This window comes from Zootoca vivipara, chromosome 7, assembly GCF_963506605.1.
Source record: "Zootoca vivipara chromosome 7, rZooViv1.1, whole genome shotgun sequence".
Taxonomy (NCBI): Eukaryota; Metazoa; Chordata; class Lepidosauria; order Squamata; family Lacertidae; genus Zootoca; species Zootoca vivipara.
Window position 1 is genome coordinate 3,381,472 of NC_083282.1, and position 26,141 is coordinate 3,407,612.

At 44.5% G+C, this 26,141-nt stretch overlaps 1 protein-coding gene across 2 annotated transcripts in view; it reads left to right on the plus strand.

Annotated features, from left to right (window-relative positions):
* DDR2 (discoidin domain receptor tyrosine kinase 2) overlaps nucleotides 1–21,089 on the plus strand; it is a 55,639-nt gene extending 34,550 nt beyond the window's left edge. For both annotated transcript variants that reach the window (XM_060276574.1, XM_060276573.1), the window contains 9 exons: nucleotides 284–346; nucleotides 3,849–3,979; nucleotides 4,425–4,635; nucleotides 8,711–8,934; nucleotides 11,736–11,866; nucleotides 13,198–13,389; nucleotides 15,906–16,140; nucleotides 16,805–16,954; nucleotides 19,620–21,089. In XM_060276574.1, coding sequence (XP_060132557.1) covers nucleotides 284–346; nucleotides 3,849–3,979; nucleotides 4,425–4,635; nucleotides 8,711–8,934; nucleotides 11,736–11,866; nucleotides 13,198–13,389; nucleotides 15,906–16,140; nucleotides 16,805–16,954; nucleotides 19,620–19,754 — 1,472 coding nt within the window. In that variant the 3' untranslated portion in view covers nucleotides 19,755–21,089. The remainder of the gene's footprint in view (nucleotides 1–283; nucleotides 347–3,848; nucleotides 3,980–4,424; nucleotides 4,636–8,710; nucleotides 8,935–11,735; nucleotides 11,867–13,197; nucleotides 13,390–15,905; nucleotides 16,141–16,804; nucleotides 16,955–19,619) is intronic.
* Nucleotides 21,090–26,141: the final 5,052 nt, after the last annotated feature.

A 26,141-nucleotide genomic window follows, 5' to 3' on the forward strand; every position in this document is an offset into this window, starting at 1 on the left:
TTTAGTTGGTTGACCAAGGAAAAACGCCTTTTCCATAACCAAACCTAATCTTGTAATCATTGTTTGTGTGAATCGAGGAGCAAAGAGGCTGTGTGCAAAGCCATAAGGGGCATTCACATCTTTTTTCATTAAGCCAAGATAACGATAATTGAAACCAGCTCAGTGTCTTGAGGAGCACCTATAATCTGTTTTTCCACATTTAAAAATGAAAGTTTCAAACAACCACTGTGTCTGCTGGTGCTGTTGTTTAAGTCTGGATTCCCCCCCCCCTTTTCTTTATTAGACGCAGCCATGTACAATAATTCTGGAGCCCTTCCTGATTCTTCAGTGACTCCCACTACTTATGGTACGTGTGAAGCTAGTTTAGAATGTGGACCATAAAGTGATCTACTGTCATACCTCGGGTTAAGTACGCTTCAGGTTGAGTACTTTCAATTTAAGTACTCCACGGACCTGTCTGGAATGGATTAACCCACTTTCCATTACTTTCAATGGGAAAGTTCGCTTCAGGTTAAGTATGCTTCAGATTAAGTACAGACTTCCAGAACCAATTACACTCATACTTCGGGTTAAGTATGCTTCAGGTTGAGTACTCCGCAGACCCGTCTGGAACAGATTAATCCACTTTCCATTACTTTCAATGTGAAAGTTGGCTTCAGGTTAAGTACGCTTCAGGTTAAGTACAGACTTCCGGAACCAATTGTGTAATTAAACTGAGGTACCACTGTACCTGGAATATTGTGGATTGGAGCAATTCTAACTTGGCACCAGGGAGATGCAGAGTAGCGGGTGTGCACTGTGGTGGGTGAGAGGTGGGGGTGAGGCCCTTACTTTCATTTTGCTACTCCTGCTCCAAGATTCATAGCTGAGGGACCCAAAGATAGAACCACTTGGGAGATCCTTCACCATATGATGATGATGATAATTGATTTGTACCCTGCCAATCTGACTGGGTGGCACCAATCACTCTGGGCGACTTCCATTATATATAAACATATTAAAGAAACATTAAACATTAAAAAGATTCCTTCAAGTGTTTTCTAAAGTTTATATAGTTACTCATCTCTTTGACATCTGATGGGAGGGAGTTCTACAGGGTGGGCGCCACTACCGAGAAGGCCCTCTGCCTGGTTCTTAGAAGATCCTTAGTCCTAGATCTCAGTGTCTAAGCTGCATGATGGGAGTGGAGATGCTCCTTCAGGTATACAGGGCCAAGGCTGTTTAGGACTTTATAGGTCAGCATCAACACTTTTAATTGTGCTCAGAACATACTAGGAGCCAATTTAGGTCTTTCAGGACCAGTGTTATATGGTCCCAGCGGCCGCTCCCAGTCACCAGTCTAGCTGCCGCATTCTGGATTAGTTGTAGTTTCCAAGTCACCTTCACAGGTAGCTCCACGTAGAGCGCATTGCAGTAATCCAAGCGAGAGATAACTAGGGCATGTACCACTCTGGCGAGACAGTCTGCAGGCAGGTAGGGTCTCAGCTGGTGTATCAGTTGGAGCTGCTGGATAGCTGCCCTGGTCATAGAATTAACCTGCGCCTCCATGGACAGCTGTGAGTCCAAAATGACTCCCAGGCTGCGCACCTGGTCCTTCAGGGGCACAGTTACCCTATTCAGGACCAGGGAGTCCTCTATACCTGCCCGCCTCCTGTCCCCCACAAACAGTACTTCTGTCTTGTCAGGATTCAACCTCAATCTGTTAGCCGCCATCCATCCTCCAACCGCCTCTAGGCACTAACACAGGACTTTCACCGCCTTCACTGGTTCTGATTTGATAGAGAGGTAGAGCTGGGTATCATCCACATACTGATGAACACCCAGCCCAAACCCCCTGAGGATCTCTCCCACCAGCTTCATATAGATGTTGAAAAACATGGGGCCAGGGCAGTCTCGAGCAGGTCGGGCGCCCTGGTGCTGAGGGGCAGAGATCGCTCCGGCGCCCCTGCCCTCGCAGGGCACAGCATGGCTTCCGCACGGCTTTGCCGCGCAGCGCCCCACCTACCGGCCCGGCGCCCTGGCGCCCTGCGCCACCGGGACTCTACCTAGAGCCGGCCCTGCATGGGGCAGAGGACAGAGCCCTGAGGTACTCCACAAGTGAGCACCCAGGGGTCTGAACACTCATCTCCCAACACCACTTTCTGGACACGGCCCAGGAGGAAGGAGTGGAACCACTGTAAGCAGTGCCCCAGCTCCCAACCTCCTTCCCAGCCAAGAGGATACCATGGGCCAATGGTATCAAAAGCTGCTGCAAGATCCAGCAGAACCAGGAAACAGCTTTCACCTCAGTCCCTAGCCCGCCAGAGCTAGGGACCACGAGACCAAGGCAGTTTCAGGCTCATGAAGGGGCCTGAATGCCGACTAGCAGGGGGCCAAATGGTCCGCATCCTCCAGATATGCCTGGAATCAGGGTGGATTTGATTTAAATCAAACTGATTTAAATCACGATTTAAATCACTAGTCAGTAAGGCTTGATTTAAATCATAAAGACTAATTCTTGCTGGTATAACTTTATTATGCAAGTAGATGAAGATTTTTAGAATAACAACTTTTCATATTAGTTTTTTTATCCCCAGTTTAATAGGTTAATCATTCATATTTGGACAACTTTACTGTTGTACTTAGGAAGGAGAAAAATAATCATTACCTTAATAATAACAATTTAAATAGATTTATTCAACTGAAACAATAACATTTCAGCAAATGTTATTTGCTTAAACAAACATCCATGTTTGTTAACTAATTTGGCTAAACAAAAACAATATATATATATTTTAAGAAACTTAGACTGTCAGCCCAGCCTACACATGAAAAACTTAAATACTGTCCAAACAATCAGAAAAATATTGTTTCTATTCTATTCACTGAACTTCTTGAAACTTAGCACTGAAGGGGTTGCTTCTGTATTCATAGGTTTGTAGAACAATAGGATTAAGGTCTTTTTCTCAACTCTGTTCATGTTATAACATTTTTGCTGTGAAGAAGAGGCATGTGATCTCTGTTGAGTCAAATTCAGTTTTGAGAACTGCAAAAGTAAACCAAGCACCTGTGATAATATCTTGTAGGCAGAGAAACTGCCCAATAATCTTACAAAAACCTCTGGAAGAGGTGAATGGATTAATGGAATTTATTTACCCCATAAATTAAACATATACAACCTTATACTACATAATTAAAAAAACTAATCTTTATTTCATGATGGAATAACCTTTGGATGGTAATATTCTTTCCTCAAAAAGCATTTTATTTAAAAAAAATCCAATTTAAAGCAAAAAAATCGATTTAAATCAAAAAAATCCGATTTAAATCAAAAAAATCCGATTTAAATCAAAAAAATCCGATTTTTTTGATTTTTTTAAAAAAATCATTGATTTTTATCCACCCTGCCTGGAATTGTTCAGCAACCACCTGCTCAACCACCTTGTCCAAAAATGGAAGATTTGATAGATCCAAGGCCACTGGCACCCTTCCCTGAAATACCTTATTTCAGGCCTTTTTCCTTCTACCAGAAGGGACAGTCGTAGCTTCCCATCATAATGGGCTTCCCATCATAATGAAGACCAATGGCACTCTTCAGCAGAGGGGACCCTATGTTCTGTCTTGAGCCCACTCCCTCAATACTGGAAGGGGCTAGAACTGCACTCTTAGTTATTCAGGCTGCTGTTCTCAGAAACAGTGTGAATGGAGGCAGTACTGTATTTGAAAAGACACCAAGAAAAATTCTGACCGAGTGGGGAGGCATAAAACCTAGGGCAAGGATGGCAGCTTGCAATATGCCATATGAAAGTCTTTTTTTAATTTTCATAAATTCACCTAAAGCTCACATTTTTATGGTTGTATCCTGACAGATCCAACCCTCAAAGTGGATGACAGTAATACTCGCATCTTGATTGGCTGCCTAGTGGCCATCATTTTCATCCTGGTGGCCATCATTGTAATCATACTCTGGAGGCAGTTTTGGCAGAAGATGTTGGAAAAGGTAAGCCTGCAGGCAGATACAGTGCATGTCTGCATTAGAAACTTAATTGCCAATGTGAGTAAGTTACTTCCTCAGGATTAAGCATGGTACGGTACATGACATTCCTTTCCAAGCAAGTAAGCGTAGAAATGTGAGTTTAGTATCAAGATTTGAAGCAACCTATTTAAGATCCTTTCATAACTGACTATCTGTCTGTTGAGGAAACCTACTTGTGCCCTTAAGCTGTTTCCTACTCACAAGGGGTAAAATCCAAGGACCCCATCTCTTCCTCCCTCCCTCCTTCTTTCTACACTTCTTAACTTAATAGCATGTAAGCCTGGCCCAAGGAAAAGCTCTGTATGTCTTAAAACATGATTGAACAGGGATATTAATATCCGTTCATAAAGCCAGTCTCCCCCTGTTCTGCCTGTTGTACAGTAAAGATGAAACCTTGACTTGCTTCCAGGCCTCTCGCCGGATGCTGGATGACGAAATGACTGTCAGCCTCTCTCTGCCCAGTGAGTCCAGCATGTTCAACCATAACCGCTCCACATCATCCAGTGAGCGAGAATCAAACTCCACTTACGACCGCATATTCCCACTGGCTCCAGACTACCAAGAGCCTTCTCAACTCATCCGCAAGTTACCTGAATTCACCCCAGGGGAGCACGAGGCAGGTCAGAGCAACCAGGCACTCTGTTGAACTTGTTCCCATATTTCCTCTATTACCCTGGGCTATAATCCCCTGTTCCAGCTTCAATGTTTCTTTATTTTTTTCAAAGCTAAGGGGGTGAATGAGATTGAATTCTTTACTTAGGTACTTTTATACTGCCTTTCAGTACAAAAAAAAGCCATCCTAAGGTAGAAGAGTTTGGATTTGATATCCCGCTTTATCACTACCCGAAGGAGTCTCAAAGCGGCTAACAATCTCCTTTCCCTTCCTCACCCACAACAAACACTCTGTGAGGTGGGTGGGGCTGAGAGACTTCCGAGAAGTGTGACTAGCCCAAGGTTACCCAGCAGCTGCATGTGGAGGAGCGGAGACGCGAACCCGGTTCACCAGATTACAAGTCTACCGCTCTTAACAAAACACTGGTAGTTTTGTTATGCGTCTAAAAGCACAAATTTATTTTAAAACATATAATAATAATAATAATAATAATAATAATAATAATAATAATATATTTATACCCTGGCCACTCTGGGCGGCTTCCAACAGAAAAATGAAATAAAATAATCTATTAAACATTAAAAGCCTCCCTAAACAGGGCTGCCTTCAGATGTCTCCTAAAAATCTGGTAGCTGTTTTTCTCTTTGACATCTGATGGGAGGGCGGTCCACAGGGCGGGCGCCACCACCGAGAAGGCCCTCTGCCTGGTTCCCTGCAACTTGGCTTCTCGCAATGAGGGAACCGGCAGAAGGCCCTCAGTGCTGGACCTCAGTGTCTGGGCAGAACGATGGGGGTGGAGATGCTCCTTCAGGTATACTGGACCAAGGCCATTTAGGGCTTTAAAGGTCAGCACCAGCACTTTGAACTGTGCTCAGAAACGTACTGGGAGCCAATGTAGATCTTTCAAGACCGGTGTTATGTGGTCTCAGCAGCCGCTCCCAGTCACCAGTCTAGCTGCCGCATTCTGGATTAGTTGTAGTTTCCGGGTCACCTTCAAAGGTAGCCCCATGTAGAGCGCATTGCACTAGTCCAAGCGGGAGATAACCAGAGCATGCACCACTCTGGAGAGACAGTCAGTGGGCAGGTAGGGTCTCAGCTTGCATACCAGATGGAGCTGATAGACAGCTGCCCTGGACACAGAATTAACCTGTGCCTCCATGGACAGCTGTGAGTCCAGAATGACTCCCAGCTGCGCACCTGGTCCTTCAGGGGCACAGTTACCCCATTCAGGACCAGGGAGTCCTCCACACCTGCCCACCTCCTGTCCCCCACAAACAGTACTTCTGTCTTATCGGGATTCAACATCAATCTATTAGCCACCACCCACCCTCCAACCGCCTCCAGGCACTCACACAGGACCTTCACCACCTTCACTGGCTCTGATTTAAAAGAGAGGTAGAGCTGGGTATCATCCGCATACTGATGAACACCCAGCCCAAACCCCCTGATGATCTCTCCCAGCAGCTGCATATAGATGTTAAAAAGCATGGGGGGGGGTTACAGAGCCCTGAGGCACCCCACAAGTGAGAGCCCGGGGGTCCGAACACTCATCCCCCACCACCACTTTCTGAACGCGGCCCAGGAGGAAGGAGCGGAACCACTTTATGACAGTGCCCCCAGCTCCCAACCCCTCTAGACGGTCCAGAAGGATGTTATGGTCGATGGTGTCAAACCGCTGAGAGATCCAGCAGAACTAGGAAACAACTCTCACCTTTGTTCCTAGCCCGCCGAAGATCATCAACCAGTGCGACCAAGGCAGTTTCAGTCCCATGATGAGGCCTGAATCCCGACTGGAAGGGATCCAAATAGTCCGCTTCTTCCAGGCATGTCTGGAGTTGTTCAGCAACCACTCACTCAATCACCTTGCCTAAGAATGGAAGATTTGAGACGGGCGATAGTTGGCCATATTGGCAGCATCTAAAGATGGTTTTTTAAGAAGCGGTTTAATAACCGCCTCTTTCAGCGGGTCTGGGAAGGCTCCCTCACAGAGAGAAGCATTCACCAACCCACGAAGCCCATCACCCAGCCCTTCCCGGTTAACTTTTATAAGCCAGGATGGGCATGGATCAAAGAGACAGGTGGTTGGTTTCACTAGTCCAAGCAGCCTGTCCACATCCTCGGAGGTAACAGATTGGAATTGATCCCATGCAACTGAACTAGACAGGACTCAAGCACTCTCCCGCCCTGGCCCTGCTCCCACGGTGGAGTCTATCTCTTCCCAAATCTGAGTGACTTTATCTGCAAAAAACTTTGCAAAATCGTTGCAGGAGATCATGCGGCCCGAACTGGGCCCCGATGGAGCAGGTGGTTCCACTAAACTGCCAACCACCTGAAAAAGTCTCCTGCTGCTGTTTTCTGCAGATGCAATAGAGGCGGTGAAGAAAGTCTTCTTCGCCGTCGCTACCGCCACTTGGTAGGCTCGACATTGAGCGCTAACCCGTGTCCGGTCAGCTTCAGAATGAGTTATCCGCCACCGGCACTCTAGCCGTCTCAGTGATTGTTTCATTGCCCTCAGATCTATGGAAAACCACGGGGCAGCCATCTCACAGAATATATAGATAAAAGAATCAATAAATTATAAATCAGCAGCCTTAGTCAGTTAAAATGAATTGTATGAATTCTCTGGATTTTGCAATGTAGGTCTTTTGCCACGTAATACATACAAAAACATATGTACGGTGGTAAACTGCGTCTAAAAATGCATATTTCCACAAAAGACATATAAAACCACATTATATTAGTAAGCCCTACCCTGCAAAAATGTGCAAATTATGCAGAGTTGCACACAAAAGTTTATTAGGAGAAATTCACACACGGGTGAATTTTCATGAGCACTTAAAAAAAAACCCACTGATGTGCAAATGTGGAGAACTGAACTTAAGATTGGCAAAATGAGAAACTGAGAAAAACTGAGATCTGCCCATCCTTAATTTGGCATCCAAAGATAACTTAATGGGAGCAGGTGGTCTTCCTGTTGGCAAACTCCAAAGACACAATAGGGTCTTGGGTCAGCCCTGTCAACAACTTGCAGGGGCTTGCAACAGGGCCCAGTCCCCTCAATATTTCTCACCCTTCCCGCCTTCCTTCCCACCTTCCTCTCTCACTCCCTCAGTCGGAGCTTCTGGTGCAAGGTCGTGCTGGCTTGTGTAGTGTCTTCCAACGCTGTGGGGGCCAGCACAGCCTAGAGGAAGGCTGCCCTGGCCTGCACAGCATCGAGAGGTGCATGTGATGTCACACATTGCATGTGTGACATCACACGTGCGTGCCAGTGCCCTTCAGTTTGGGGGGCAACATGGAGCCTGTGGTGCTTGCACAAATCTCCTTACTGTATGAATAACAGAAACAGAAGAACGTACATAAAATAAAGAATAAAGTTCTTAGTATCCATAAGTTGCAGAATTCATCATTTTTATATACAGTATATAAAAATATGTTTATTTATGTAAAGGGTAAGCAACAGAATACAAAACACAAGTATACAGTAAAAGGAGGAAAGAAGAAAGAGAAAGAAAAAAACTTGCCTGACATAGGAGCTATGGCATAATAAACATATCCAGAAAGACACTACATGAATTATCTTGCTATAATAATAAAAAAGTCTAATGTTGTGCAAAGTTCATTTTATTGATATAGCACTTTATATACCACCTTTCATCTGAAGACCCGAGAGTGGTTTACAGCACAAAAATACAAAATGAAAACGCAAAATACTTAACCACGAAAACCAATAACCCCCTCCCACAAAGTCATTTAAAAGGCCATTAAATTGTTTACTCAGCCAAATGTCTGGTTATAGAGGAACATTTTTTCCTGGCACCTAAAGATATGTAATGCCAGGCGAGTCTCTCTGGAGAGAGCCATTCACAAATGGGGAACCACCACAGAAAAGGCCCCATTCTTGTGCTGCCACCTTCTGGACTTCTCATGGAGCATGGCACATGGGCACATGAAGAAGGGCCTCGGGTGATGATAGCAGGGTTCGGGTCAGTTCATATGCATAGAGGCGGTCCTTGAGGATTGCAGCCAAAGACCCCAAAGTATATTTGGCTGAGACCCTCTCCTCTATTTTCTTCCCTTGCCAGGTTGCAGTGGGTCTGCCAAGCCAGCCCAGCCACTCGCAGCTGAAGGGGTTCCCCATTATGCCGAGGCAGACATTGTGAACCTGCAGGGGGTGACAGGCAGCAACACCTACTCTGTCCCTGCAATCACCATGGACTTGCTGTCTGGCAAAGATGTGACTGTGGCCGAGTTTCCTCGAAAGCTGCTGACTTTCAAGGAGAAGCTGGGAGAAGGCCAGTTTGGAGAGGTGAGTTCACGGCTTGCTCCTTACGGTACGTGTACCTTCCAGCAAGGATTTCTGGAGCAGGAGACGGATGATAAAAGCATGGCATGGTATGGTCACAGAGATAAGAGAAAGACTCAGTTGGACTGAGCACTAAGGCAAGAAGGCCATGAGCAGAAAATAAAAAGGTGTTGGATAAACTATGGGCTGCGATAGGAATGGCCAAGATGTTCTGTAAGGATCAGGGGTGCCAGCTATAGGGGACAGAAGGTGCCTCAGCCCCCTCAATATTTTGAAATGGGGCTGAGCGCCCCCAATATTGAGAGGGCTCCCCCCCCCCCGCTGCTCCTGGGTGAGCATCGGTGCGCAGGTCAGGGGTAGAAGGCACAGAGGGCGCTTTTCACCCTCTGTGCCCCCCCAATGGGTGAGTGTCTGCCCGCCATGCAGGGGGCACAGAGGGCGATTTTTGCCCCCTGCCGCAATTGCGTGCCTGGTAAGGATCTGAATTCATTGGGACAGATGATATCATCCTACTGGGCATTGAATCGGCTAATAATGGGTGTCTAATAATTACTGCAATTTTTGTTTTGTCCATGCAGTGGGGCTCTGAAACTTTCTGTGTTGCTCGTCAGTAAAGGAGAAGTCAGTCCAGGCCCGCCGGCTTGGCCCTGGGACTGTGGGTGCCGGGGGGCCATGCACACCTCATGCACACATGTGTCTGGCGTTAGCACGCCCACTAACATCATAACTACATAAACATGTGGTTGATGTACTTAAATATGTGTGTTTACCTTGTGCACTTATGAACATTCATTTTACTTACGATACCTTAGAATTCTTATAACACTTAGAATACGGTATATAAACAGAGAAGAGATTATTGCTTCAGCCAAAGCCAATCCTGCTTTGAGAGGGCCTTCTCAGCTGGAGGAACTGGTCTTTGGATTGCTTCATTGCGTCCCTTTTGGCAATATTAATACAGAGACAGATTTGTCCAGTTTTCTAAGCTATTGCTTGTTTACTGCTTAGACTTCATTGTACAGCTTGATGATGAAGGGAAGAAACGCTGAATTTACCGGAACAGTGTCTGGTTCGTGATTTACGATTTGATGTTACTTCTATCAAATACACAAGTGGTTGTAAAGAAAAAGACTATGCCTGTCTTTGTCTGCTTGTCTATACTCCTGATTGTGGAGCACTTGTCCTTGGTGATATATTTTTCTGCGACTTTGCATTGTGCTACTATGTCAGTGTCTGTTGAAGTACCGCTGTCCTTTGGCAATGCTCTCCTTGTCTGTCACTGCTGGCCTTCTGGAAATGATTGGAGGGTGTTAATTTGGAGGAGAATAAAGTTTCTTTTACCATATGTTTATAGCAAGTTCCTGCGCAAACGACAGAGGACAAAAAGTAGTCTTTAGGCACCACTGTTTGAGGTAATTGCCACTGGCCTTCTTAAGGCTCATACACTTAGCTTTTGCCTCGTTCTTTCCAGACACAGCTCCATACTTAAAAGCTCTGGTTCTGAGCATGGGGGGGTTGCCCCCCCCCAAACCTCACAGAAACCCGCTCTTTAAAACTCAATCAGGGCAAATGCCAATTCAGGTTTTCTGCCGATTGCCTTTTGCTCTGGTTGAGCTTTGAAGTTCACGTTTCACAGGGAAAGATCCAGGACACAAATAAAGCTCCTCAAACATGGAGCTTTTAAGAGGAGAGGAAAAGTAAGTGTGGATAAGCCCTTACATTTCATTTCCCCTGAACTCATTCTTCTATTTCCCCCTCCATGTCTATACTGTATATGCTTGCCAATGCAGAATTGCAATTCATTCATCCGATGAAGTTGATAAGTTGATTGTGGTTCACCAAAAGCTCATGATAATGATTTGGTATTTCTATTCTGCTTTTCAACAACAAATGCTGAGCTCAAAGTAATCACAATAGCATTAGAAACAACAAGCATTGCAATCATTGTACTATCAAATACAATAATATAAATAAAAATAAAAATATTATAAAATAAAGCAAACAACAATAGATTTATAAAAATGATTAGTACAATTCAACAAAGTCATAGTAATTCGAAATATCAGAAAACATAAGAAATCATTCATCAAAATGATTAATACAGTTCAATATGTTAGTTTTTTAGGTGCCATAAGGTTTGGGAAGCTACAACAAACCAACAAGGTTCTGGGAAATGACTCAAAGTAAAAACTTCTCTGCCTCCTCACACTAATTAGAGGCTATCCAAACCCTGATGAGTATTACATGCCAATACTAGAGAACTATAAAGCAAAACATCAGTTTTCATCTGTTAAATCCCTGATCCCCAGCAAATTTAGGCAAAACTAGTCATAGATCCATTTATGGACATCCAGACACCCAAATTCACAACACCAGATTGTTTTATTTCATACAAAATATGAAGAAGCTCATCTGGAGGGCCTTGGGGCTGATATCAGTCTGGTTCTTCTGAGTGGTCATCTTGCCTCTCTCGAATAACCTTGGCAGCAATCTTGTTGTGTCTGGGAAGCTTTCCATTATGGATAAGGAGACCTCAGTGGAGTGATAACACAACCAGAAGATAACAAACATCTGTCTGTACAGGAAATTCACAAGCAAGCCTGACTCTCAAATTGGCTGCGCAGCACTTTGAATTCATTTCTACTCCAGATGCAGAGGAAGTGGGGTGGGGGTGTGGGGTGGGGGAGAAAAGTTGAGTGGGGGGTGGGAGGTCATTCTAATGATCTTGCTTTTTTTAAAGTCCAGCCTTCCTCTCTGTGAGAGCTATTGGTCCAACCAGTTCTGCTTTGCTGCCTTCCTTCTAGGTCCACCTGTGTGAAGTGGAAGGAGGGATGGAGCAGTTTGTGGAGAAGGATTTTGTTCCGGATGGCAACGCTAGCCAACCTGTCCTCCTGGCTGTGAAGATGCTGAGAGCTGATGCCAACAAGAATGCCAGGTGCTTGGGAGGTGGAAGACAACTGCTGTAGCATTTCTAAGATCAGTTATAGCAGCTCCTTGACCCACCATGAGACCAAAAATAAACAGAGCCCTGCTGGACTAGAACAAAGGCCCACCTGGTCCAGCCTTCTGCCCTGTGGGAAGCCTGGGTGCAAGCAGGTTTCCTCCCCTGTTTGAGAAAGGAATCTTGAGTAATACGCACCAAAAGTCTCTTAACCATTTGTAATTACAGTTCAGAAGCATTAGGTGAAATACAAAGTATGTTCAAAACACTTCAGGTACATTTTATTGCTGTAATCCTGAAAATAACACTGTGAGGTAGGCTGGTATTAGTACAGTGGTGCCTCGCTTAACGAATGCCCTGCTTAACGAAATTTCCGCTTAACGAAAGGTTTTTTCCAGCGGAGGTTGCCTCGCTAGACGAATTCGTTTTACAAAAAAATTCATCTAGCAAATCGCGGTTTCCCATAGGAATGCATTGAAATTCAATTAATGTGTTCCTATGGGCAAAAAAAAATTCAAAAAAATTTCAATGCATTCCTATGGGATTCGCTAGACGAATTTTTCATTATAAGAAAAGACCCGTGGAACGAATTAAATTCGTCTAGCGAGGCACCACTGTATCTGCATTTTACAGAGAGTGCAGGAAGCTAGGCCCGAGAGTGTGACTTGCCCAAGGCCAACGAGAAAGTTCATGCTAGACTAAAGGCATGATTTGAACCAGGGCCTTTCTGATTTTCAGCTGAAGGCTTTCAGGCACTGGGCCACATCTGTTCCCCATGCTGGATTTAATTTCACTTTTAATTTCATTGCCTTTCTATATTACTATACACAAGGCAGTTTACAAGCTAAAAAACAACAAAATATACAACAAAGATGACTGATGTTTTAATGTATTCTTAATCTCTTGTTGGAAGCTGCCCAGAGTGGTTGGGGAAGCCCAGTCAGATGGGTGGAGTATAAGTATAAATTATTATTATTATTATTATTATTATTATTATTATTATTATTATTATCATATCACACACTTTATAACAATCTGAAAGAATACAAAGAATTCATAATAAAAACATATCTTTAAAACAAACAACTTTTAGCAAATAAAGCTGTATTCAATAATCCATTAGAATATAACAGTACAAAATAAAATTCATTCTCAAACTATCAGCAAATAATAATCAGAAACTCACTCTTTAACAATTATAATAAATAATTACTAAACTATAATCAATTAAAATAACAGCAAGTACATACAAAACCATGGAAACTGAAAAACTGAAAAACAATGACACACAATTTACACAATTATAATAATTTTGTTTCTGAAAGGAATGACTTCCTCAAGGAGATAAAGATTATGTCCAGGTTGAAGGACCCCAACATCATCAGGCTGCTGGCTGTTTGCATCGCTGACGACCCCCTCTGCATGATCACTGAGTACATGGAGAATGGCGACCTCAACCAATTCCTGTCTCGCCAGGAGCCCCAGAGCTTGTCAGAGTGCTCCACCCCTTCTGTCAGGTAGCTAATAAAGCCTCTGTGAGTGCTGGATTTGTGCACTGCCTCCTCTGTGCGGAGGCCTCATTTACGTGGCAGCTGTTCCACACTGGCTCCACAAGCCGCTGAGCTTGTGTGTGTGTGCATGTTGTGCTGTGCTGCACAAAAGGGCTCAAGGTTCAGCTCCTGGGCATTTCCCCCTGAGCCTTTGCTAAAGCAAAGGGGGTTCTCATTATCCCTCTTCTGCCCCCCAGCAAGTATTTGATTCCCACCCATTTCATCCCACCACATCCTGCAGCCTTGTCTGTTCACAGAACTAAGATTGCTCTCCAGGTGCTTCCTGTATAAATAATATTACAAGCTCTTTTTTTTTCCTCTGGGGAGACAACAAAATCAAGGGCAGAGTGGAAGGGGTTGGTAAAAGTACTTTTTCACATTTCTGTCCAGGCTTTTGTCCAAGATGGAACTCAGAGCAGCAATATCTGTGTCTTCTAGTCAGTGTCCTCTCCAGGCACTGGTCAGAACCAGACCTGCTTCGCTTTGGGAAGGTTGCTGCACCCTGTAGGTTCAGAGTGTGGCATCCTGGGATGTATCCATGAGATTTGCTAGTTGGGGATGAAGACTGAGGTTGTTAAGGCAATGGCTTGAAGAAGCATACGATGGGAGGATATACTGTCTGCATTAGGCAGCGTTATTTTGGAGAGCAGGAGACCTTCAGGCAGGTGAGGATGATAAAGTGGGAAGCTGGAGTCTATCGGAAAAAGAGCAGGAAAGGTGTAGCAGAGGCATGGAAAAACTAAGGGTAGGAAAAGATATACTAGCTCGGGGATTTTGAATTATGGGAATCAGTGTAAAAGAAAAGCATCATCCAGTTTTTCTTGTTGCAAGGCAAACTCAGCTATGTATTAAGTAGCCTTCACAACTGCATGTTAGGGTTCAGCAGCACTTCCATTTGTCCTAGGGAGACCCTCTATTTGCGGCTGAATCGGAACAAGCATTAATTGATTTTGCTACAGAGTGACATTGGTTCCAATTCAGCGGTAAATACAGGGTTTTCCTGGGGCAAACAGTGGAACAAGCAGGAAACCTCTCCGTCCTGTATATCTCCCTCTAGATTTACCCACCTAATTAGGGCTTTGCTTCTGCTGCTCCCTCCAGCTGATGGTCAAACTACGTGTGACTTTTAAGTGTGTTTTTAAATAGCACGTTTAAGACTGCCCACATCTTTTTCTTTTATAAAAAAGCAGCTGTGGGAGCCCTCAGTCAAGAGAGGCTGTAACATAGAGCAGCTGGATTAACAGTTTGCCCCATGCATTCCCCACCCCCACTTCCCCCACTGGCCCAAAGTCGCTATTTGCCCCATTTAAATAAACTCAAAATCAAAGCCAACAGAATGCCTAATATATTACGCAAATCCAATTGAAAAAAACACGTAAACGTAATAGGCTGTATGATAACAATTGCAAAGTTATTTACTAGAAACTACTTCCTACCTAAAAAATTAAATACAGCTTCTCATAGTGTCAAAATCAACATCATGACATAATATATTAAAATGTAGCTTATTCAGTTGACCACCAAGTCCAGTATGTACAAAATACAAATCCTATTTTGTCAGTGCCATAATACATTCATTTCTAATTTCTTCATCTTCTCTTGTATTTTTCTGTCTGGCGTATTCCTTGGAAGAGTGACATGAAATAATCTTCTTAGTGTCTAATGAAGATGATAAAGTTGGTAGACAAAAGAAACTGGCCCTGGTAGATGCTGACACAGGCAGGCAGACAAGACAAGGATTCCTGGATATTCCCCTGTTTCACCATCAGCTGTGTGTAGTTCTAAATCATATAAACAAAGACACTTTGTAATATAATAGCTACACAAATTAAAATTCCTTGTCTTGTCTGCCTGTGTCAGCATCTACCAGGGCCAGTTTCTTTTGTCTACCAACTTTATCATCTTCATTAGACACTTAGAAGATTATTTCATGTCACTCTTCCAAGGAATACGTCAGACAGAAAAATAAAGGAGAAGATGAAGAAATTAGAAATGAATGTATCATGGCACTGACAAAATAGGATTTGTATTTTGTGCATACTGGACTTGGTGGTCAACTGAATAAGCTACATTTAAAAATATTATGTCATGATGTTGATTTTGACACTATGAGAAGCTGTATTTAATTTTTGAGAAGTAGTTTCTAGTAAATAACTTTGCAATTGTTATCATATTACGTTTACGTGTTTTTCCATTTAAATAAACAACACATTTTGGCTGGCAGCAGTTTGGCAGGAAAGTAGCAAGGGTGAAAAGGTTAAAATATGGCACCATAGTCCCATCTGGATCACCTCCCCCAGCTGCTTTTTTGAAAGATTGATATGCAACCCTTCTCAAGCCTGCAAGTCTAACCCTCTGTCTTTTGGAAAACACCTCTGGGTGGCTGTTCCCACGCCTAGCAGGGAAGGGAGCAGGCTCTCTGCAGTTTGGACACTAGGCTGGCCACAAGCCATTTCTTCTCTGGTGCTTCTTATTTTCTTCAGCTATGCCAACCTGAAATTAATTGCCACACAGATTGCTTCTGGCATGAAGTATCTGTCCTCCCTGAATTTTGTCCACCGTGATCTGGCTACGCGCAACTGCCTGGTAGGGAAGAATTACACAATCAAGATCGCTGACTTTGGCATGAGCCGGAACCTCTATAGTGGAGACTACTACAGGATCCAGGGCCGGGCCGTGCTCCCCATTCGCTGGATGTCCTGGGAGAGCATCCTTTTGGTAAGCCTCATCTTGCACTTCCTCTTAGAGCTGTCGACTACATGGAGCTTGGATTCGTCCTTTCTGTACCGAAAAGCCAAAGACTTGTATATCTGGGAAGGAAAGGAAGAGAATGGGTTGTGGGCTAGGTGAATATTGAAGGTACACATTCTTAAGGTTTTTAAAAATTATACTTTTAATCAAGTTTGTGGAATCCAGTTTAATACCATGGTTGGCTTTGTTATCATCATGCAAGAATACAAATTAGAATTGCCCGTATCATGCTTTTATTTCTCAGATTGAACACAGGCAAATGACCTTTCAGGGGTTCCTTCTGATAGCAAACTCCCTGATGGTCACTACAGGAAAGGAGAGCTAAATTTGACAAAGGCCTGAAAATAACAGCTTCTTTAAACATGCCCTGCAATTCCAGCTGTGCTGAGAACTAGACTACCAAACTAGACTGCGCCATAGCCTGAAAAAAGTGTTTTCTGCTGTTGCCACATATTTTTCTCCTGGAAGTCTCTTTGGGCTCATGGGAGATGTACATCCCGGGATGTTTGTAAGTGCATGTTTCTAAATGGTGTGCTTTCTCCCTCTCTCTCCCTCTCTCCCTCTCTCTCTCCCTCTCTCCCTCTCTCCCTCCCTCTCTCTCTCTCCCCCATCCACCCATTTATCCCTCCAGGGCAAGTTCACCACAGCAAGTGACGTGTGGGCGTTTGGTGTGACACTCTGGGAGACTTTCACCTTTTGCCGTGAGCAGCCATATTCTCAGCTCTCAGATGAACAAGTAATTGAGAACACAGGAGAGTTCTTCAGGGATCAGGGACGGCAGGTATGGAAACAAAGGAAATAGGGGGAAATGAAATGTACCAGGTCATCTGCTCCATTATGGGACAGTTGCATGTGCTTTAGGTGACAAAGAGGACAGGACTCTTGCACTTTTAAGAGTGTTGCATGCCACTCCAACCTCTGAGTTGATCCCAGGGGTTCCAGGCACTTACCCAGGGTTCTGTTTCCTTGAAATTAGGGACAGTGGATGCTATGGCATCTTTATGATATATAGTTTATTTACACATATATGCAACCTGAGCCTAAGATGAAGAAGTTTACAGCATCAACACCCCAGAAGGTCACATCCTTGGATTCCAACAGAAGTCAAGCATGGCTATGACTCCCAGTCTTCTTCCATGAACCTGCTTCTAGCCCACCTCTCACACACACCCTTGCTGGATCCAGGACCCCAATAATTACAGGGACTGAGGCATCATGCAGGCTGAACCCCCAAATGCACAGCAATACTTTAGTTTGTTTATAAGCTGCTTTCCCACAGTGAATTTTATCCAAAGCAGCTCACCACAAACACCAGCTTATCCAAATACCAAACATCCCCCACAAAAAAAATTGTTTACAAAATGTATCAATAAATTTGAGTGTCAAAAATATCAGTATTTACAAGCACAATATTACAAAGAAATAATATAATCTTAATACATAAAATGAAAAGTAGTTCCCATGGCTTCCTTTCCTACCAGAATTGTGAGCTGTTTTAAAATAATTATAGACTGTTAAATCTTGCATTTGCACTCATCCAGCTGGCATCCCATAAATACAGTGTTGTTGTTGTTGTTGTTGTTGGGTGCTTTTTTCCTTGACAGGGACTCAAGGCAGCTATGATGCTGTGTTGTGGGGGGCGGGAATGGGAGAGTTTGAAACAGGATAATAAATAAGCAATAATCTTCTGGAAAGATTTACAAACTTGTGTTGTTGAATAGAAACATGGGTGAAAGTGGGATTGAGTGAATGGATGCAATGAAGCAGAATATTATTACTGGAGCTTTAAAAAATGGAGAGTCAGAAAAATGGGTGGGGTGGGAAGAAAATCAGTATGAGACATCTGCTAGAATGACGAACGTGGCTTCCATTCCTCATGTGTAAATGAGGGGGGAAAGATGCTCTTCATTATGGAGTTATGAAACATACTTTTTGAGCCCAAGTTACAGGTAGGTAGCCGTGTTGGTCTGAGTCGAAGCAAAATAAAAAAATTCCTTCAGTAGCACCTTAAAGACCAACTAAGTTTATATTTTGGTATGAGCTTTCGTGTGCATGCACACGAAAGCTCATACCAAAATATAAACTTAGTTGGTCTTTAAGGTGCTACTGAAGGAATTTTTTTATTTTTTTTGAGCCCAAGTACAGTATAAATCAGGAAGGCTGTGATCTTCCAAATTACTGTACAGTATGTTGTTGTTGTTTAGTCGTTTAGTCGTGTCCGACTCTTCGTGACCCCATGGACCATAGCACGCCAGGCACTGTACAGTATATTTGACTTCAACTCCCATTGTCTCTGGCTATTGGAGCCATGCACATCTGAAGCACATTTCTCCCCTCAAAGAATTCTGGGCACTGTAGTTTAACCCACACAGAGTTACAATTCTCAGCAACTCTTTGCATGCTGCAGTGCCCAAAATTATCTGGGGGGGGGAAATGTCTTTTCAAATGTGCTTTAATATACTGCACTGTTTGTACCCCAGAATTACAGAAGCCGCCCCGGCTTCTGATTCCATCCCAAGATGTCCCAAGATTTCAGCCAAGGGGGACCAAAAGAGTGCAGAACCAAAAGACACGCAACTTCTGGTTCCACACCTTCTCTGGCCAATGGCCACTGCCATCTGCTGCCCGCCTGCCCGCCTCCCCCCCCCCCCCGGAGGGCTGCAGCTTCTGGAAGTACATCAATGTGGCCCTCATTGGGGGGGGCAGTGGGCAGCCAGCAGCAGCAGCAGCATGCAGGTGGATGGCAGCGTGTGGTGGCGCGCATGTGCGAGCACACGCACAAGCAGGTAAGGTGGCAGGTGAGGGGCAGCAGCCACACGGTGGCAACGGGACGTGCAGACAATCAGGTGGATATGCATGCAAGCTGCAGCAGAGGGGCAGACGCACAGGCAAGCAGTGGTTGGGGTGGGGGTGGCAGGCAAGCTGTGGTGGGGAGGGCAAGCGGGCGGGGTGGGGGCGATGGCCTGATTTCCCATTTGCACTACGGCATGTTGACAATTTTTCACCCCTGCCTGCAAGCACTCCAAGCCTTGAGTAGTCTGGATTTCCCACTAGCAGGACCTTCCTTGCCTTGCAGATCATGCCATCTTCTTCTTAGAACAAGGAAAATAAGAGTTCTTATGTGGTCTACTGGGTAGAATGATTGGCCATGAGTTCAAATTCCCCCCGGAGCCATAAAATTATGTCAGCCTCCGATTAATCTTTCTCTCAGCCTCAACTTGTAAGCCATCCTGAATTCTTTGGAGGAAATGGGGCTACAGATCTGATTAATAAGTAATCATTAGTAAATGAAGTAGATTACTTTCAGCTACATTCCAGCTCTGCTGTTACATGCCAGAAATGAAATCCCCGTCTACTGCTTCTACTGTCTTTTTTGAGAGGGGTTTTATCTGCCTTTATTCAGTATCTGTTCTCTCTCTCTCTCTCTCTCTCTTTCCTATTTAAAGACCTACCTTCCACAGCCTGCCTGTTGTCCTGATCCTGTTTATAAGCTAATGCTCAGCTGCTGGAGACGAGACACCAAAAACCGACCCTCCTTCCAGGAAATCCATTGCCTCCTCCAAGAAGCAACCACTTTGTAGTGATGCCTTTCCTTCATGCCCTAAATACTCTGGACCGTCCCAATCCATCTGCCCTCAAAAACTTACACATAGAACTGAAGCCACTTCACCTGGACTCACAATTTCTTTCAGCAGCGGAGTTGGGACTTTCTTTATCAGCCACCAAAGGAAAGGAAGTAAAAAAGATGGGATCTGACCAGGTCTACCACACAACCTCATTCAAGGTGCTATACTTTGGATTGGCAAAGACTGGGGGAAGGGATGCTATTTATCTTGTAATGTCATAGTTTCCGGTTTGTGAATGGGTTTTGTCTGTGATGGGAAGAGGAAAACACGACTCTTATTTTCCTCTGAAGGAAGAACTTGAGATGTAGTCTGACTACACAGACTTGAGGTGGGAATAGGCAAACACACACACACACAGCTGGGAAGAGCGCCAGCACTTTATGCCTGGGGCTGTGTGTGTGTGATGCAACTCTGCATGAGTGTAGAAAAAGAGTAGAATATGATACTGGATGTAGAATTTGGCTTCTTTAACTCAGCTTTCATTTTAAATAGGAATAAGTTTTCTGGTCTTTATTACCACGTCTATACACTTGAAAGCATACGGACAATGCTTGCTGAAATCTCAGAAGCCAGAAAAAATGCTGAGGTAGGTTTCCAGTGGTTTGTGAGACAGTCCTAATTCACATAGGTGCCAAGAAAAATCTGGGATCAGCAGCGCCGCGGCACCGGAATTCACTTCTATGCACTTCCAGACATGCATAGAAGCGACTTCTGGCACCACTCTGCCCATTTCCAAAATGTCCGCAGCGCCAGAAGTTGCTTCTACGCATGTCCGGAAGTGCATAGAAGTGACTTCCGGTGCCAGTGCGGCACCAGAAGAACATGGCCGCCGGCAGGAGCTCCGTAATCCGGGGGAATACAGGGTATTTTGCCATTCGGGACACCTGCAGGAAACGGTAAGAAAATACGGGAGTTTCCCGGGGAAAACGGGGTACTTGGCAGCTATGCTAATGCACCCCTCCCCTCCGCCAAAAATTAACCAGATATGAAAAATTGTGCAGATTTGCCCAGCTTGCACATTTTACAAAATAATCAGAATTTGGATTGCTTACTGCTGGTTAAATCTTCTTTCTTAGTGTGGAGTACAGACTGCCTCAATTTAGGTTTTTTTGTATGCTATATGAAATATAGAAATGTCTCCTCCTATACACTCCAGATCTAGAGCTTCTGAGAATCTCTCGGTTTATCTATTTTAGAGCGCATGAAGATTTTTAATACTGTGTACAGTCTTGGTTTCTCCCATCTCAAAAGGGTTAACGTAGAGGTGGAAAAAGTGCAGCAGAGGGCAACTACCGTGTTTCCCCCTTTTTAAGACGTAGCCATAATATAAGACATAGCAGGATTTCTAAGCAGTTGCGCGATATAAGCCATAACCCGAAAATAAGACATAGTGATAGACCCTTCCCACCTCCCGCCAGCCAACTCTCCCCCATAAAAATCTCTCCCCATTTTACTGTCGCTCCAAAGACACGTATTTCTTTTAAAAGCTTGTAAAAATGCACCGTAGAGCCGTTCCTGCAGCCTCGTGATTCCCCCTCCTGTTTCTGTAAGCATTTTTTAAAATACCTGTAAAAGGATTCCAAAATATTTTTTTTTAGCTAGGCTGTGTGAGCTCTGCTTGCTTGGTGAAGAGGAGAAAAGTGGCATTTGCGGTGGGGAGAAGATGAAAGCACGAGGGAAAAAAGAGGGGCGATTGAAGACGCTGCCTTCCCCTTTAGGGAGAGACTCTGTGTGCGCGTCTCTCTCTCCCCCCCCCCCGCCTCTCTCTCTCTCTCTCTCTCTCTCTCTCACACACACACACACACACACATACACACAGCCCACCTCTCGCTTCCCCCCACCTTTCCCCCTTTTAATAGCCTTTTAAAAAGTGAGGATTCTTTTTTCTTTCCATTGCTTGTCTGTAGAGCTTCCCCTTTAAGGATTTGTACCGGTACCGGGATCGCTGCCGGTGGCGCAGTCCTTGCCCTGGGGATTAAGGACTTTCCCCTTCTCGCTGTTTAGGAGCTGCTAAACACTGCCCTACACCCTACACAAAAGTTAACATTTTGTGGGTAAGAGAAACACGGACGGGTTGTTAGGACCAGCAGATTATCTCACCCCGCTTTCTGCTGGCTCAATTGCTACTTAATTGCTACCATTTACCATCTTAATTGCTGCTCAGCTGGCTGCTTTGTTTTCTACAGTATCTCAGCCGGTAGCCTCTTTGCTATCAGTGCTACAAAGTGCTACATTGTTGGAACTTTCGCTCTTAAGTCTTGGGCAGTTGGCTGGCTGGTAGAGATCCTTATTTGCTTTAGTATAGGCTACTGCTACGACTGCATCACACAGATAGATTCCATTATACTGTACTGGTTTAAATTTAAGAAGCTCCAGTGTAGCAGATTGCTATTAAGTGAGTCCCCACCTGGGAGGGGAGAGAGAGAGAGAGCAGCCCTTCGGAGGAGCTCCTTCCCTCCCTCACGAACATCCCAGGGCCGGGGAGAGAGGGCTGGGCCAGCGATGCACACACCTCCCTTCCCTCAGACTCCCTCTCATGGAGCTTGGTGGTGGCTGTTGCCCGTCATTTTCTTTCAGTCAAGAGTCCTGCCCCGCAGGGAGACAGGGAGAAAGAGGGGCACTGCTCCTGATGTAATAAAAATACCAGTAAGACATTCCCTGAAAATAAGCCACCCAGTGTTTTTTTGAGGAAAAAAAGTGATAAGACGGTGTCTTAAAATGTGGGAAAGACGGTACTGTAAAATGAAATGGCCAAAGTGGCCATTTGAGGCACTTTAGATTAGAAAATGGCAAGTAAAGGCTTAGAAAATTATTCACAGTGTGGAGAACAAAAAAATAATAATCTCACTATCCCTCATAAGGCTAGGACTCACAAGTATGCAATGAAAGCTATGGCACATCAGTTCAAGACAGTCAAAAGAGAGGGTTATATGGAATTCACTGCCACATGCTTTGGTGATGGCCGCTGGCTTCGATGACTTTGAATGGGGATTAGATAAATTCATCAAGGGTGCAGTCCACAAGTGGCCATTAGCAATGACAGCTGGATTTCCAGCTTCAGGGGCAGCTTATCTCCAAATTCCGGTTACTGGGGCCAAACAGTCAGTGATGGTCCTGTTTCTGGGTTTCCCAGAAGCCTCTGGCTGGCTTTGGTCTTGTGCTCCATGTTTCTCCTTATGAGGATGCTTCACTTATTGCCCTGGCTTCCCTCTCTGTAGCATCCCATTCTTTCAGCTTTTTTTCTCCGGAGCCTCAAAAGCTCAAGCTCCAAGCTGTTTTGAGAAGGGGAAAGGCCTATCATTTTGCTTCTATGTAATACTGGGTAGCTGCCTTCTGCAGAATAGATTCCTGGGATTGTTTAGTAGTAGGGCCTGGTATCCACCAGAGAAACAGGTATAAAGTTTTAGGAGTTATTTACTAAACTGAGTAAACCTTGTCACCAAGGTTCCCTGTCAAAACCTTCAGAATTTGTAGGCTGGTCCATAATAGCAATGGAAGATGTTTAGAGTTGGGGTGCTCAGCTACAGCAGAGCAAGCTGCTAGATTTAGCCTTCAACAGTCAGGGCAGCACAATCTGTCTTTTGGAATTGGGCTATATCTGGAATCTAGAGAACAGGAGAGCTCTGAAATAAAGAAGGCTGTCACCATACAAGGATCTCTGCAGACAAGTCCCATTTTGATTGGGTCACAGGCTGATAGTGAGGCAGCGGAGGTTGTGGCAGGTGGCTTGCTTGCTGAAAACCAGAGATAATAGGAAACCTCTTTGTGGTGGTAAACTGAGGTGGCCTCCCATGAGGGAATAGGAGCTCTTGTAAGGCTCCTACTCATTTCAGTTAGGCCTGGGCAGGTGAATGGTGAAGGGCTAGCAAATTGGAGGCAGTTGGGTACCAACCAGGGAGCTCGTCTGAAAGCAGCTGAGAACCAAACTAGGCACAAAGTGGGCAGCTGCATCTGTATTTACATACCTCTGCCTCCTTCCCATATGCAGTGGGAAGTTGGGGGAGGTCTGATGACAGAGCTGAATTCTTGGTCTTTCCTCCCCTCCCCTGTATTATCTTCCCATGTTTCATCTCCCCAGCCAAGTTCACTTTTGGCACTGGACCAAAGCTGGGAGAAGAAAGAGTGCCTGCAGCAACAGAGGAAAGGGAGGTAAACCTGAGGAGTAAAGGAGAGAGCCAGCTTCTCTCGGATACATGTTCCTCTGGTTGTGGGGAAAACCAGATCCTACCCTCACACGCCCCACACTTTATACATGAAAGAGGCAGATGGGTGAACAAATGTGACTATTTCCATCATGTCTGTTTTGGCCCCTGGCCTGCACAAGTTGCTCAGGCTAAAGTGCCAGGCAAAATAATTAAGTGTTACAGGATCAGGCAGTAATCTGTTGGCTCTTTGTGTCACCTTAGCCACAGGCAGATTTCAGATCTTTTCAGCAAAGTGGCACAAAAAGCAATGTGCCTGAGCAAGGTGAGGTGAACCTGTGAGACTTTGTGCTTTCAGATCTGAAAATCTTTGACTTCTTGCTCTTCTATGTGTGGAGCATGGAGTTGTGATCACAGTCCTATGGCCTCCAATGTGGCAATTCATGTGGGTGGAATGGGAGCCATCAACAAACAGATGAAGCATAATAAGGGATGAATAGATAACTTCCTTCTGCAGCAGGACTTGGCACCAACACGTGGCTTCTGAACAAAGTCAAAATTGTCTCTATGGATCTGTAAACTACTGCTCTAAAAGGGGTGAGGTAGGCCTTCTTGGACAGTGTAGACAACAGAAAAGAGAGAGAGAGATTGTTGCCTGAAACTCCAAGGCCAATTTGGGGGATGTTTTGACTGGGCTGAGAGATGGAATGCATCCTTTCACTCCCAGTCAGTCATAGGTGCCTCGGTGCCTAATTTCAACACGTACTAATAGAGTTTGCAAAATGTGTATGTTTTGCTCTTTCTCTCATTTGGCACTGCTCTTTCCTTTCTTGGGATCTATCATGCAAGGAACCTTAAATCATGCTTTGTCAGTCTTCCCGGTCTCTCTCCCTTCCTTCCTTCCCCTTTGATCGCTAGCTAAGGACAGGGGGAACGAGCTCTTGCCAGGCTTCCTTTCGGTCTTGGGAGGCTCAAGCATCCCAGTTTTTATTTTCGGATTACAACCATCGTCAGCATCATTTTCTTTGTATGCTGCCTTTCCTTAGTTAAAGCTGTGCTCAAGGCAGCTTGCAACATGAAAATATGTACATAATTATGAACACAACTGAATCAATTATGAACAATGAATAAAACACATCAAAATGTACAAATCTGAACAATTTCCACATTAACCATAGTAAGATCTAAAAATCAAGATAAAAACAATAATATCTATAACAGCAACAAAAGCCTTTTGGCACTTTTAGTGGTTGTTTCATTTAGATGTAACTTTGCCAGACTTGACGCAAATCACAGTTTGCTGGGAGAGACGGGCAGAAGTGAGCTGATGCAGACCTGGGCAGAATGAAATGATCAGGATAACTGAGGAATCTCCTTCCTGTGGTGTTGAACCCTCCACATACCCCTCTGTCCAGCATCCTGAAAGGCACCACTCTATTTTCCCTGCTAGAGAATGCCTTCCTGCCATTGCCATTTTACAATTGCTTACTAAGATCTAAATATCTCACTTCGATGTCTGCACCATCAGCCTGGCTTCCTTCTATGGGCTTTGCTGCTTCTGATGCCATAGCCCTCCCCTAATTTGCATCTTAGTGACTGATCATATACTCATACCACAAAACTAAACTAGGGGTGAGGGAATTTTGGACCATGAAATGTAGGGAGGTAAGATGTGTGTACATAGCTCATTGCCTTCCAATGTGCTCCTCACTTTTTAAGGATTTTTGAGGATTATTGCACTTTTGTTGGTAGCATTGGTACGTGCAGCTGCTTACCACAAATGTCAATTAAGCACATGCTTATTTTGTCGCCAAGGAAGTCTTGTAACTAGATTTTTGAAGTATGAAATTGCAGATATAACAAAGAAAAACAAACCCCATAAACCCCACCTTTCACATGAAAAGAAGAATCTACTTTTTCTCCCAACTGTAAAGTTTATTTTTAAATTTGTTTTACCGTAGTAACACCACATTATATGCTACAGCTTCCCACTGTTGGTGGTTTAGATGGAGGTGAACTAACTCATGCTTGTAAATAGCTTCCCACCTGATTGCTTATGGAAACTAAAAATTCCATCCAGGCTCCAGATCACCAGGTTGGAAAGGTTCTGTAATTCCCCCCCCCTCCAGTCTCTCCCTCCCTGTTCTCTCTCTCCTATAAAAGGCTCAGGTGTGTGTATTTAAGCAGACCTTTTATGAAA